Source organism: Physeter macrocephalus, chromosome 15 (genome assembly GCF_002837175.3).
Source record: "Physeter macrocephalus isolate SW-GA chromosome 15, ASM283717v5, whole genome shotgun sequence".
In the NCBI taxonomy this organism is placed as follows: Eukaryota; Metazoa; Chordata; class Mammalia; order Artiodactyla; family Physeteridae; genus Physeter; species Physeter macrocephalus.
In genome coordinates this window covers 1,052,663-1,065,779 of record NC_041228.1, presented here as the reverse complement: position 1 = coordinate 1,065,779, position 13,117 = coordinate 1,052,663, and the positions used below count along the sequence as shown (strand labels likewise).

The following is a 13,117-nucleotide window of genomic DNA, read 5'->3' as shown; positions in this document are numbered from 1 at the left end:
CTGTGCTCCGCAACGGGAGAGGCCACAACAGTGAGAGGCCCGCGTACTGCAAAAAAACAAAAAATCAAAGAACAAAAAAATCTATAGCAAATTAAACCTTAAGGTTAAATGTTAAACGGCATTCTCTTTGAAAACAAGAGCAGTACAGAGTTTCTGCCATCACTGTTAATATTCACGTGGATCTTCCCGGACCAGGGCTTGAACCCGTATTTCCTGTATGGGCAGGCAGATTCTAAACCACTGTGCCACCAGGGAAGTCCCAAGTTTTGAAGCACTTTCCTTGAAATCTTGTTGCCACCCAGGGTGGGATACATGGCGTGAGCCACAGCCCGCGCCCGCTTCCCCACCTTGCTCTCCTCCAGCCCCTGTGGCCGTTATCCCCACCAAGTACCAGTGTCCGCGTGTCCATGTGCCCAGAGCCTGGCCTTATTCACACCGTTGGCTGTTTCCCAACTGTTGATAATTTCCCAATTATCAACCAGGTGATAATTGCGCTTCTTTATTTAGTCAAAAGGTATTTCTGTCGTTTTTCAGTTGTGAAAGCAGATCAGCCCCAAAGCAAGAAGTTCCTGATGAAATATGCGTAAAAAAGAACCTCACAACTAGCAAAACTTCCACATTCCTGAGCTCCAGGGAGGAAAAGAGATCAAGAAGGAAGGGAAGAGAAAGGCCATGGTGAGAAAGGACACCCCTGCGGTCCACATGCTAGGCTGCAGGAGGGGCGTGCGGGGACACGGGGCGCGGAGGGCTGTCACTGCAGGGCGGGCGCTGTCACTACAGGGCAGGCATTGTCACCGCAGGGCAGGTGGCCGGGCAGCAGACACTCCACCCTCGGGCAGTGCCTGCCATCGGGTCAGGTGGGGGTGGAGGGAATTGTTTCGTCTGATAGGCCCTGTGAAAGCAGTGAGATGAAAAGGGGAAGTAACCGCAGGGGCTCGAGGTTCTGAGGCGCTCAGCTCCTCTCCCTCAGCCAGGAGTGCTGTAGGACAGGCTCCAGGAGGAAACAGCTGCAGGCCAAGTCAGAACCTCCGTGGCTTCGGAGCTTGTCCCGGCAAATGCCCTTCAGGGTGTCCCCTCCCCACTGAACACTGGAGAACTGTTAAAGCAGCGCTGGGAGGGCATGACCTGGCATCAGAGCGAAGGCACAGAGGACCTTGAACGGACGTGGGGACACCTGCGGATGTCCCGGGGACGTGACGTCTGTGGTCCTTCGTGCCAGATCTTGTGCTCTCAGGGAAGCTGGTGGTGCGGGCCACAGAGCAGGCGGGGCTGCTGGGCTTCAGCCCAGGTTGCCCTCGCCAGGTCCATTGCACCTCTGGGGAGGTTCTGGGCACCAGCATGTCAGCTGGGCTTTATTTCTAATGGCCGCTCATGTCTGTCCCCATTTGGGGCACCGAGATGTGATCATTCCTTTCTTCTGCTGGTGAGCTAGACACCAAGACGCACTGCAGAGTGATGCTGGGCTGGCCTGGGCCCTTGGGGCAAGGCCAGGGCTCCGAGTCGCCCTGCTTCCAATGGAAGCCCCTGATGCTGGGGCACTTGGGCATTTGCTCTGGAGCAGCACAGACAGAGGTCACGGTGAGGGTGGGGTTTTCAATGAGCAAAGATGGAGGGGTAAAGGGGCTGTCTCCGAGGCCCAAGGAAGCAGTGTTGGGACCAGAGAGGGAAATGGCGGGGGACAGGGCAGGAGTGACCCGGGATCCACTGCCTGGGGTCAGGGCTGTGCTCTGAGAGGCAGCCGGTGCCTTCAAGGACCCCTGCCCCGAGCTCGGAGTTCACCGTCTCCTGGCTGCTTGCGCACAAACTCCAGCCACCTGTCAGCGAAGCCGGGAGCCGGAGGTCCTCCCCTTGACCAGAGGCCCTGCAGGATCCAGGCCCGGCCACAGGGCGAGGCTGACGCTGTGGACTCCACGGACGGGGGTTTCCGAGGCCTGAGGCCAGCCGTCCCTCGGGGTGAGCTCCCGGCGCCCTGGCCCCAGTGCCCACAGCGATCTCGGCACTGGGCGGCCCCGGTGTCAGGTACGCCCGACACAACCTGCGAGCTGCCCGTGGCCCCGCGTGGCCTGTGGCCCTGCAGCCTCACCCACGCAGCATTCTGGTCCTGTTTGCCTTGAGTGTCCTGCCTCTTGGTGTTACTGCGTGTTTGTTTCCTGGAGAGCTTCAGCACTGGGGACGCTGGTCTCCTCATGCTCCCCTGGCGGACCGAGGTGGCCGTGGGCTATAACGCCTGTGCACAGCGGGTGGCCTTGGGCCTGCGCTGGGGCGGACGCTTTCCCCAGTCTAGTGTTTCCGACTGTTATTTTTAGTCCTAGAAATGCAACTTTCCAACTAGTCAAATTTGTTGAACTTTTACTTTGTTATATTTTCACATCCTTCAGTCCGTGGAGAGCAAGTGTGGTCTACGTTTGGGGTAGGTGTTCTCTTTTGTTCTGTCCTCGCTTTCCCGGGGCTTGCTTTTCACGCGGTGTTCTCTTAACCCAGACGGCTGTTGCGCTGGCCCCCACGTTTCTTCCCAGATGCCCTGGGCATCCGTCAGTGCTTCCTTGTCCTGCTGCCTCTGGATCTTGTCTTCTCCTACAATAAACATCTGTTCTGACCCGTTCACTCGCATTCAGCTGCTCTCCCCACAGTCAAGATTCCCCAGGGAGGTGCCACTGCCTCAAGGGAGAGACCATCTCCCAGCCCAGCGTCTGGCCCAGGCCTGCAGAGCCAGAGACCCAGCTGGTCACTGCCTCTGGATGCGTCTCTTGGGGGCCGCCTCATCTTAACCAAACTTGTAAGAGACCAACACACAAATCAGAAAAGGAATGTGCTAACTTAGGATGGGCATGACCCCTTGCTGCAGCAAAATACCGTGTCCCTCGATAGACACCCCCTCTCTGAGCCTGGACACAGGTTCCCCTGCTATCCAAAAGCAGAGCGTTCCTGTGACACCTTCCAAGGCCGAAATGGCATAAAGCGAAGAGGCACTTAGGACGTGTTACCTCGTCAGGACACACGTTGCTCACGGCGCACGAGACAAATCGAGACGGAGTGCGGACGCCCCCAGACGCGGCTCGCAGCCCTGGCAGCTTGGTGCTGAGTGTAGTTCCACGGGAGCTTGGCAGGGCCGCTCTCGCTGCCTCGGCTGCAGCTGCTGCAGAACAAATGCTGAGCGCTGTTTTCACTTTTTGCCTTTATTCCAAAAAAGCTAAAATCCTGTTTGGATTTGTCGGAAAACAGGTCCTAACGTAGGTCTCTTGTAAAAGCAAAGTGGTGTAAAGAGAACTTTGAAAAAGCAAGGGGACATTTTTACCTGGGAAACGAAGTTAGGCCCTGTCGTTGCTTCATGCCCGCAGTGTGACGTGACCTTGCCTGTCCCCAGGCCCTGTCGGCACCCCGTTCAGGTCCTGAGCTCTGACGCGCTCTGTCGGTGCCCCCTCTGTGCCCCTGCTCACTCTGCCTCTGTTAGAGCAGATGTTCTCACGAGGGGCGATTCTGCCCTCAGGAGGGGACGCTGGCAACACCTGGGGACGTTTTTTTGGTTGTCATAACTGAGGGGAGGTGCTGTTATCAGTCGCGGGGGGCAGGGAAGCTGCTCAGCGTCCTAAAGAGCCCAGGATGCTGAGGGTGGGAACCCGAGTTAGATCCGTGACTTAGGCGAAGGGCTAAAGAGAAGATTCACGAGGCCGGAGAGAGAAGAGTAAGCGCCGTCGGCTGGAGGTTTCAGAAGCTGGAAAACGAGGAGAAGCAGCTTCCGGCAGAAGCCTACACACTTGACAAGGTGCACGTTCAGGCTGAGAAGGCTGGCAGGGCCTGGGGCTGGGGGCCCGGGTAACCCTGACAGTGGGGCAGAGGTGGGAAGAAAAATGGGGATTGGCCAAAAGTCTCCATGGGAGTAGTTAGAACCCCTCAGGTCTGCCCACCCTCATGGGAAACAGAAGGCTGCCCCCATCCCTCTGAAACTGAACCAGCGGGACAGACTGAAGAAGAGAAAGGGTGAAAGTCCAGCCCACGCCACTGCTGTCCACCATCGGGGAGGACACACCCAAGGAGAATTAGGTTGTGTGCATTTCCATGACAACCCCCTCCTCTCCCCTGCCATCTCCCCGTCTCCCTCCTGCCTGAACCCCGAGGTGTCCTCATGCCCCACGTCCCAGGGGGCAGCGAGTACTGTCAGTTCTGCCGCCCACAACGGGCCCCGCCGAGCCTCCTCTCCATCTAGCCCATCTCTCCCCTTCTCTCCTGCCTCCCCACCGCCCCAGTCTGTTCTTAAATGCACTCCTCACTCCCCTGCTCGGGACCTTCAGTGGCTCCTGGTGCGAGAAGAATGAAATCCAGGCTCCAAACTGGCTTCACGGCCGCCGTCCAGCTTGTTCTGTCCTCCCTTTCCTCGCCACACTCCAGCTTGCCCAGTCTTCGAAACCCGTGGGGACACTCCACGATGCCTCAGGACCTTTGCACATGCTCCTCTGCTTTAAACGCTCTCACCTCCAGCCTTTGTGTGACTAGCTTGCCCTCCCCGCTCCCTTTCTTCTCTGATGTCACCTCCTTAGCCCTTTGAGGCAGGGGCTTGTCCTGTTCCACGCTGTACCCCAGCCTGTGGCCCAGGGCCTGGTACCAGGTCAGGCAGAGGGGGTCAGGGGGTAACTTACAGAACCTACAGGAAAGGGACCCACCGGGAGCGGGGCAGGTTGAGCAGGTGGGCTCCGCTATCTCCACCTCTGGTCTTTGGTGGGAATCAGCTGCTCCAGGTGTAGGCACCTTTTCTCCAGTTCCAGGCGTGCTTCAGCCTCTTTCCCAGCTCTCATCTTGGCCTCACCACCCACCAAGCACGGCCCCTCCCCACACACTTGGTCCTTCACACGTCCCTGATCATCCAGTTTTTCTGCTGCCTTGGCATCCGCCCTGGGACCAGATGTCTCTTCCTCCCTGATGAGATCCTCAGGCCTGGGGCTGTGGCTCCGCCCTTGCTGTCTTCCTGTCTTCTACCTGCCCAGGCTCAGGGGTAGCCATGGGCAAGCAACCCTGCTGGACGTCCATCCCTGGTGGACAGGTTCATGGAATCCTCCTCCAGCTGTTTTCAGGAAGAATTCCACGAAAAGCTTTTGGGAAAATCTGTAACACACTCCTCAGGCCCTACAGTTTGGGAACACACTTTAATGAAAGGGCAGTTTAGGGGGTATTCGAGACACCCCAAAAAAGGGAGGAAGAATGTCTTCAGCAAGTTCCCCAGCAAATGATGGCCGTCCATCCTGGGGAAAGAAAGATCCCTCCAAGGATGATTTGGGTGGAAGTCTTCATATTGCGGAAGGGAGAATTCCAGGGGCTAAAAGAATATGTGTGAGATCCAAGCCTCGCTCCGCAAGGACGGATGCGTGCCAGACGCGCGCTGCCCTGGAAGCGTGTGGACCGGAGACAGCGAGCTCCGCAGACGAACCAGGGGCGGCCGGCCTCGACGGGCTCCGGTCTCTGGGCTCAGAGGGCGCACGCGGGTCCGCGGCACGCGAAGGGACCTTCCCGGCCCCAGGCTCTCGGCGCGGCTGCGGTGGTCTAAGGCCGCAGACACGGGGTCGGACCCCTGTGGGGCGGCCCCGCTTGGAGAGGGCCCACGCCTGCCGCCCCCGAGGCGCCTCGCCCACAGCCCCCGAGGTCACCAAGGCACCGGTCCTCCGGGGACCTAGAGCGTCCCGGAAGTGCGCGCGGCCGGGCGGGCGGGGCGCGGGAGCACTTCCGGCCGGCCGACGGACGGACGGGCGGGCGGCCACCTCCCGTTCGGAAGGTGAGTGGGCGCCGGGCGGCGGTGGTGGCGGCTGCGGGGGACCCCCGGCCCAGCCCGCGCTCGCGCGTTGTCCCCGCAGCCGCCGCGACCTTGGCCTCGGCCGGGCGTGGGGGGCGCGGACGGCGGGACACTGGCCCCTGACGATCGCGGTGTCCGTTTGCGGGGCGCCTCCCCACGCGCCCGGAACCCCAGGGACGGGAGCTGTGGTGATGCCCACTTGGCAGATGGAAAAGAGGCTCAGAGCTGCCCCTGGCCCGAGGTCCGTGGCCGGCCTCAGCCGGGACACCCTGCTCTCCGCTGCCAAGCGCCCCGAGTTCGGGCTCTTTCCGGCGGCGCACAGGCTCCAAGCTGGGGGGGGGCGGGGTGCGGAGGAGGGTTTGCTCCTGGGCCGGTGCCGTTCGTGTCCCCTCCGCCTTCAGCCTGTTGCAGCAGCGTGGACGTTTGCACTGGCATCCCTTTGTGACCGCCACCTCCCCTCAGACAGCCCAGCTAGGGGTGACCGTGCCCTTTCCCAGATATTTAAGATGTGACATACCCAGATGTCAGGACTGCAGCCCCACCGTGTGTCCACTTACCTGGCTGCGGGTGATCCTTCCCATCATTAGGCGCTGAGGTCCGTCGGGGGCTGACCCAGGAGGCCCCCACTGGTGAGGAGCCCCGTGGCGTCTGCCTCCCTGCTTCCTTGAAGCAGGTACTGTCTGCACCATTATTGGATGTACATTACCTTTCGTCCTTCCCCTGCCCCTTTTCACTCCCAGATAAAGCCTCCTACTTCATGGAAGTGTGAAAGAAAGCTCCTCATTTTAGACCAAGCTATTCCCGCAAACCAGACTAAAGAAAAGTATCTTTGACCCCAAAGGAGGCTCGGAGCACCCTGGGCGGGTCTGGGATGGGAGGGGTCCCAGCCTGCAGCCTCTGAGGGGCTTTTCCTCTCTGGAAATGTCTCGTTAAGATTTAACCTAGGACGTTCCTGCTCCGGCAGGCAAGGTTCAGTTTTTTGCTCTCCCCAGGGCCAGCGGCCCCCAGCTGTGATGGGGGAGGTTTTTCTGGGAGAACCAGCTTGCTTCTCTCCGTGGGCAAGGCCTTGGGTTGGGAGGACACTGCAGGCATTGCTGGGAGGAGAGCTTGGGTTCAGTTCGTGTGGGTGCGCTGGTGCTGTGCACACGGTGGAACTAACACACCAGGGGCCCCGGTGGCCTCGCACTGTGGGCCCCACAGGTTACCTCTTGGCGTTTAGTCCCTCACCCGGGGAGGAGCCTCCAGCTCACCTGTGGCTGATCGGCCCCACCCCGCACATCCCCCTGACCCCCTCATCTCGCCGTGGTTTTCGTTTCCCCGGCTCCCAGGTGTGCACTCCTCCAGCAGGCCTTGGGGGAAGATGGCGGCCCTGGGGGACGGTCAGGAGCCCCCTCATGTCCTGTCCACTGTCACTTTCGAGTCACCGGAGACACCTGGAGCCTACCACCACCACGAGGCCCAGCTTCACCTCCACGGCCATCAACATGGTACTTGCCTCCCTGCACCGTCACTGCGGGCAGGCAGCTCACTGGGCGCTGGGGCTCCTGCACCCTGCTGCTTGGGTCAGGACTCGGGCAGCAGTGCTTGAGGCTAGGGGTCGAGCTGTGTGAGCAGTGGCTCCCTAGAGGACAGTCCCTTGGAGTGTGTTTCTTTAGGGAATGAGGGGTGCAAAAAAAGCAGCCTCGATGGCCAGGCCTGTGTGAGAGGAGCCAGTCACCTTATCTCCCTGTCTGAGCCTTTGATCCCACGCCAGGAAAATGGTCTCCAGAGTTCTGGGCAAGCTGGTTTGGGTGGGGACCCCCAGGGGCCTGCAGGGATGGAGCCACCAGCCTTGCTCCACCCCCCGGCAGGATCTGGGGATGTCCAGGTGTGGAATAGCCAACAGCTGGTCGGGGAGGGTGTCCAAGCCCTGCGGTGTGTGGCCCCTGGACCAGCTCACACTCAGCCGTCAGGGGCTCCGGGGTCCCTTCCGTGCCCCACGTCCCACAGGAGGCCCGGCCTCACTCCCCTCACAGTCGAGGACACAAATAATCTCTTGACAGCCAGGACGAGGGCCCGGGTAGATGCGTTCTATCCCACTCAGCGAGCCTCCAGAAAGCAAGGAGGTGTGTTGGGGGGTACAACCCATTCTAGAGGAGGGGGAGATGAGCCCCAGCCCCCCTGTGACCCCCAGGCTTCCCCGGCTGCAGCCCTGAGGTGCTCTCCCAGCCACCACAGGAGGAGGATCTCCGGGACGTGGAGGAGGTCCAGACTGGCAGAGACACCTGCTGGCCAGGTGAGCGAGCGGAACCTGCTGCGGGGCCACGCCCAGAAGCGCGTTTACCTGCGGCTGCTGCACCCCAGGCTCTGTGCAGCGCCCACCACCGCTGCCAGGCCCCGGGGCCCCACTTGCCCCTGGCTCAGCGCTCACTTCTGTCCCCCACGGCCCCTCCCCCCGTTCAGTCCCGGTCTTGTTGCCGACACTTTCTGGGCTGTGAGGGCAGCGCAGACCCCCATATCCACCCGCCTGTCCGGCTAGAGTGTCTGACCTGGCACCACTGGCCAGCAATCGGGGAGTCGTCCTGGCCCCCCTGTGTACTGCCCTCGGCCTCCACTTGTCCCCTATATCGAGCTCTGGTCCCCACCCCCTTCCCCTGGGGCTTCGCTCATCCAGGCCCTCAGCTCCTCGTTTCTCTCCCTCCCCACCCCACCCCCACCTCTCTCCCCTAGAGAAGCCCTTGGGGTGTCCTCTGGGGGTCCGTGGAGCAGCTCTGGGGCCGTGTGGGCAGCGTCCTCAGGATCAGGGGCTTTTCTGCTTGGCTCTGAGTCTGAATCTCCCGTCAGGCCTCCCCGCTCCACATGCACACGCACCCTGTGTGTTCTCACCCTGGTCCTGCCATCTGGAATGGGACGGGGGTCCCCGCGGAGGGACAGCCTGGTGGGCGGCTGAGTGCTCTCCGCCTCTCCCGTTTCTCGTTTCAGATCCCGAGTTGGAGCGCGAGCAGGCCCCGTCGTCTCCCCAGCCGCACAGTCCTGAAGTCGAGGCGGACCAGGACCCGGGGATGCTCGGGACCCTTCTGAGGAGCCTTCCCCGTAGACCCACGTGTGGGGACAGCTTTGGGCAGGAGTGCAGCCTGGAGCGGCCGGCGGGCCAGCCGCCGGGGGCCGGGCCCCGCCCCCGGAAGAGAGGCCCCTGGCGCGGGCCGCCCGGGCTGCAGGGAGCCGCGGGCACAGAGGGCGGCCCGGGGCGCGCCGCCGAGCTGGCGGGCGGCCTCGGCCGGGGCGCGGGCCTCGGGGCCCGGCAGGGCGGCCCGCGGGGCGGGAAGCCGCACAGGTGTGAGGCCTGCGGCAAGAGCTTCCAGTACAACTCGCTGCTGCTGAAGCACCAGCGCGTCCACACGGGCGAGAAGCCCTACGCCTGCCCCGAGTGCGGCAAGCGCTTCCGCGGCTGGTCGGGCTTCATCCAGCACCAGCGCCTCCACACGGGCGAGAAGCCCTACGAGTGCGGCCAGTGCGGCCGCGCCTTCAGCCACAGCTCGCACTTCACGCAGCACCTGCGCATCCACGACGGCGAGAAGCCCTACGAGTGCGGCGAGTGCGGCCAGGCCTTCAGCCAGAGCTCCAACCTGGTGCGGCACCAGCGGCTGCACACGGGCGAGAAGCCGTACGCCTGCAGCCAGTGCGGCAAGGCCTTCATCTGGAGCTCGGTGCTCATCGAGCACCAGCGCATCCACACGGGCGAGAAGCCCTACGAGTGCCCCGACTGCGGCAAGGCCTTCCGCGGCCGCTCGCACTTCTTCCGGCACCTGCGGACCCACACGGGCGAGAAGCCCTTCGCCTGCGGCGCGTGCGGCAAAGCCTTCGGCCAGAGCTCGCAGCTCATCCAGCACCAGAGGGTGCACTACCGGGAGTAGCGGGCGCCGGGGGCGCGTCAGCGGCCGGAGGTCGAGGCGGGCTCCCGCGGAGGGCTCCTGCCCTCGCGCCTCCTGGTTGGCGCGACCGGCATCTCGTGCGTGTCCCCAATAAAGGCTGTGTGCTTGATGGACGCGGGAGGAAGGCCACGTGGCTGCCCCCATCCCCGAGGGCTCCTCTCGCCAGAGGAGTGAGGGGCCTAAGGCAGGGCCCACCGCGTGCCCTAGCGACCGAGGCCTGCAGGCGTCTTCACTTCCCAGAGCCGTAGCCAGGGCGGGGTCAGGCACCCCAGCACGGGCGGTTTCCAGATTGGGGTGGGGTGGGGGGGCTGGCAGAGACAGGGCGGGCCCGGGCTGCCCGCTCTCACCCTGGGCTGTAGTCTCTGGTGGTTTGGTTCCCTCCTGCATCTGGGAGAATGTGTGTAGCATATTCTCTCTGCAGCAAGCCCTCCCCGGATCTGCTCTGTTTGCCTTCTCACCCTGCCTCTGCACCTACTGGTGGCTGCCTGAGGCCAGCGGGCTTCAGTGGAAGGTGGCCCTGCCCAGCCTTCATAGCTGCCTCCAGCCCCAGGAAGCCGGGGCCCCAGGGGGTTCCCCGCTTGACAGGTCTAGGCAACTGCAGCTGGGCATTGGCCGTAGCCGGCTCCAGATCTGCCATGACTGCCCTGTAGCTCTCCAGCCCCTGTGGTAAAGGAGAGAGCCCAGCTGGGTGGGGACGCCTTCTGCCTGCCTGCCTGCTCCCTCCTGGACAGCTTTGGGACCCCCCCCCCCCGCCACCTGCACCACACACAGAGGAGTTGCCCGGCCCCTCTCCAGGGTGTAACTCCGCCTCGCCTCTGCACCCTCTTTCCCAGTGACCCCAATGGAGAGCCCTGTGGTTGGGCTGCCCCACCTCTCCAGGCTACACTCCCAGGGCCCCGAGGCCATCAAGCGCTTTGGACTCCCCCACGAAGGTCAGAACACCTCCTTGAGTCGTCTTTGCTGGTGCACTGTGACGCCCTGGAAGACGAGGGACACCCGCCTTCCCCCCAGGCCCCTGTCCCTAATACCACGCGGCTATTGGGTATCGTGAAGCTCCCACCTTGGGCAGCCAGGCCGTGGAGCGGGCGAGCAGAGCCCCCAGGGCTTTCTGGGGAGCGGCCGCTCAGCCTGTGCTCCAGAAGGGTCATCCTGCAGCCTCAGCGCCAAGGCTGGACTCGGATACCTGCACCACAACTGGACTTGGCGGGCAGCCCCAGAGCAGAGCCTGGCGGCCCTCCACACTGTCCCAGACTGTCCTGGAGGTGGCCCGGCAGACCCTCGGTGACGGGACAGGGACAGGGCGGGAGCTCCCAGGCCACTGAGCAGCAGGTGTGCAAGCTAGGAAGGCTGCCCAGAGGAGGGGAGCGTGGAATCAACCGCCCCCCGCTGCAGCTCCTCGGTGCCAGGCGGTAAGCTCTCAGCAAAGGCTCTGTGTCCGCCCTTGTCGCGTGGGGCCCGCCGGGGTGGGCTGAATGGCGTTTGCGTTTGCTGGCTTGGGACGGGTTCCCTCTCGAGCGTTCCATCTGATCCATTCAGCACTTCCCGGGAACCTGGAACGCCCGGCAGGACCCAGACAAGGACTCCTCAGGGCGTCTTCTCTGCCCGTTGTGGCTGCCCAGGTTTATCGGTATCTGGCTGCACAGGACGTTATAGTTCTCGACCCCTGACCGCTCCTGGGACGTGGGTACAGCCCGGAGTGTCTGCACTGTCCTCCTGCCTCGTGTCGGGCACAGGCATCACGCCCCGCCTCCCCCGCCATCGTCATCCTCCAGTTCCAGCTCTGTGCCCCGGCCTGCTCCGGCGCCTCTATCCAGCCCTGGTTGCGATTGTCTCTAGCTCAGCGGCCACTGTCCCTTGCCTCCCGCTGACCCCGTTATCTCCACCGCCATGGGCTGCTCTCCCTCCCACCCAGGCCCGTGTCCTCGGCTCCAGCCAGCCTCATGCTCTTCCCGGGAGTGACCCGCTGGTCTCCGGGAGACCAGGGTTAGGGTCTGCCTGCCCTCATGCCAGCCCAGGCACTTACTGCCCCTCACGGAGCCTGTTTCCTCCTCTGGAAATAGGGACAGCCGTCTGCTGGCACCGCATAGGGCGTTTGGGAGGATGGCCATAGAATCCTTTGCACACCACCAGGCACACAGCAGAAACCCATAAAAGGGGCTCCTGGAAAGGCTGTCGACAACCAGGGACGGGTCAGGAACACTGTTGATGGACAGCCTCAGCAGAAAGCCACGTGGGGCCAGGGCCGGCCACGGCGAGTGTAAAAGAACATTGAGGGCGAAGCAGCGAGGCACCAGGAAAGCGGTCCCTGTGCGTTTCAGAGCCCAGGAAGTGGTCACTGGTGTAGGGGCAGTATCTGCTTTCGGCCCTACAAGTAAATAAAAGCCCTATAGGAGCTTGAGCCCTAAAGAAAGGCGGTCCTGTGAGGAGCTCCCAGGGCCCCGCACAGGGAAGAGGGTCCAGGAGCTGACAATCCATCTTGGGCTCTGTGCAGAGTGTGGAGCGGGCTGCGTGTGCCTGTGAGTCGGGAAATAACGACAAAGCTGGGCCTAAATGTGGACACTTCAGTTGGATACAAGGGTTTTTATTTTTACATGAATATAAGCAGTGTGGCATGATGGTTAAGAGAATCGACTTTGAAACTTAAAGCCCAACTCTACACTTAAGTGTAAGGTTGGACAAGTTATTAGTCTCCAAATTTGTTTTCTGATTAGGAAAAAAAAAAAAAAAAGATGTATTAGGGCTCTCCAGAGAAACAGACTCAATTGGAGAGATACGTAGATCGGTAGGTAGGTATTCTTAGGAATTGGCTCACGAGATTATGGAGGCTGAGAAGTTCTGAGACCTGCAGTCAGGATTCCGGAGACCCAGAAGCGCCGATGGCATAGTTCCAGTCTGAAAGCTGGCAGGCCCAGGACCCAAGAAAAGCCAGTGTTTCAGTCCAAGTCCAAAGGTAGAGTGAGACCGATGCCCCAGCTCAACAGTCAGACAGGAGGAGTTCTGTAGTACTTTGTCTTTTTGTCCTATTCAGTCTTTCAGCTGATTGGCTGGGACCCACCCACATTAGGGAGAACAACCTGCTTTACTCAGTCTGCTGCCTCAGATGTTGATCTCACTCAAATAACGTTTGACCAAATATCTGGACACCCTGTGGCCCAGTCCAGCTGACACATAAAATTAACCATCTCGAGCAAGGATAAGATCGTACTTAATGCCATAGGGTTGGCCTCATTCCTTCTGATATGCATGTGCTCTCTCCCCGTGACGCAGAACAGAGCTCAAAGCAGCCCAGACCCATTCGCGTGCATTTCAGCCACTAGAAGGGTAAGGGAAGCATCCCAGGGAAGGGCTCTGCTGGGTCCTGCTGGGGTCTTATGCCACTCGCTGTCCATCCCTGGGCCAAGGGCTGTAATCAGGGAGATGGGCCCAG

At 61.6% G+C, this 13,117-nt stretch overlaps 1 protein-coding gene across 2 annotated transcripts; it reads left to right on the top strand.

Annotated features, from left to right (window-relative positions):
- The first annotated feature begins 5,126 nt into the window (after positions 1–5,126).
- On the top strand, positions 5,127–9,961 carry GLI4 (GLI family zinc finger 4). Of its 2 annotated transcripts, XM_028500674.2 has the most exons (5): positions 5,727–5,761; positions 6,367–6,452; positions 7,108–7,266; positions 7,953–8,054; positions 8,741–9,958. In XM_028500674.2, exons 3-5 carry the CDS (start codon positions 7,140–7,142, stop codon positions 9,670–9,672), a joined length of 1,161 nt encoding a protein of 386 aa, XP_028356475.1. In that variant the 5' UTR covers positions 5,727–5,761; positions 6,367–6,452; positions 7,108–7,139; the 3' UTR covers positions 9,673–9,958. The 2 variants fall into 2 exon arrangements, with proteins under 2 accessions (XP_028356474.2, XP_028356475.1); XM_028500673.2 differs by lacking the exon at positions 6,367–6,452 and having other exon boundaries at positions 5,127–5,761; positions 8,741–9,961.
- The last annotated feature ends 3,156 nt before the right edge of the window (positions 9,962–13,117 follow it).

Bases quoted from the DNA above. Each gene is read 5' to 3' on its own strand.
- GLI4 (XM_028500673.2), top strand. From the start codon at position 5,194: ATGTCTTCAGCAAGTTCCCCAGCAAATGATGGCCGTCCATCCTGGGGA. The intron at 7,267-7,952 runs GTACTTGCCTCC...TGTGACCCCCAG, and splicing joins CCTCCACGGCCATCAACATG to GCTTCCCCGGCTGCAGCCCT. The intron at 8,055-8,740 runs GTGAGCGAGCGG...TTCTCGTTTCAG, and splicing joins CAGAGACACCTGCTGGCCAG to ATCCCGAGTTGGAGCGCGAG.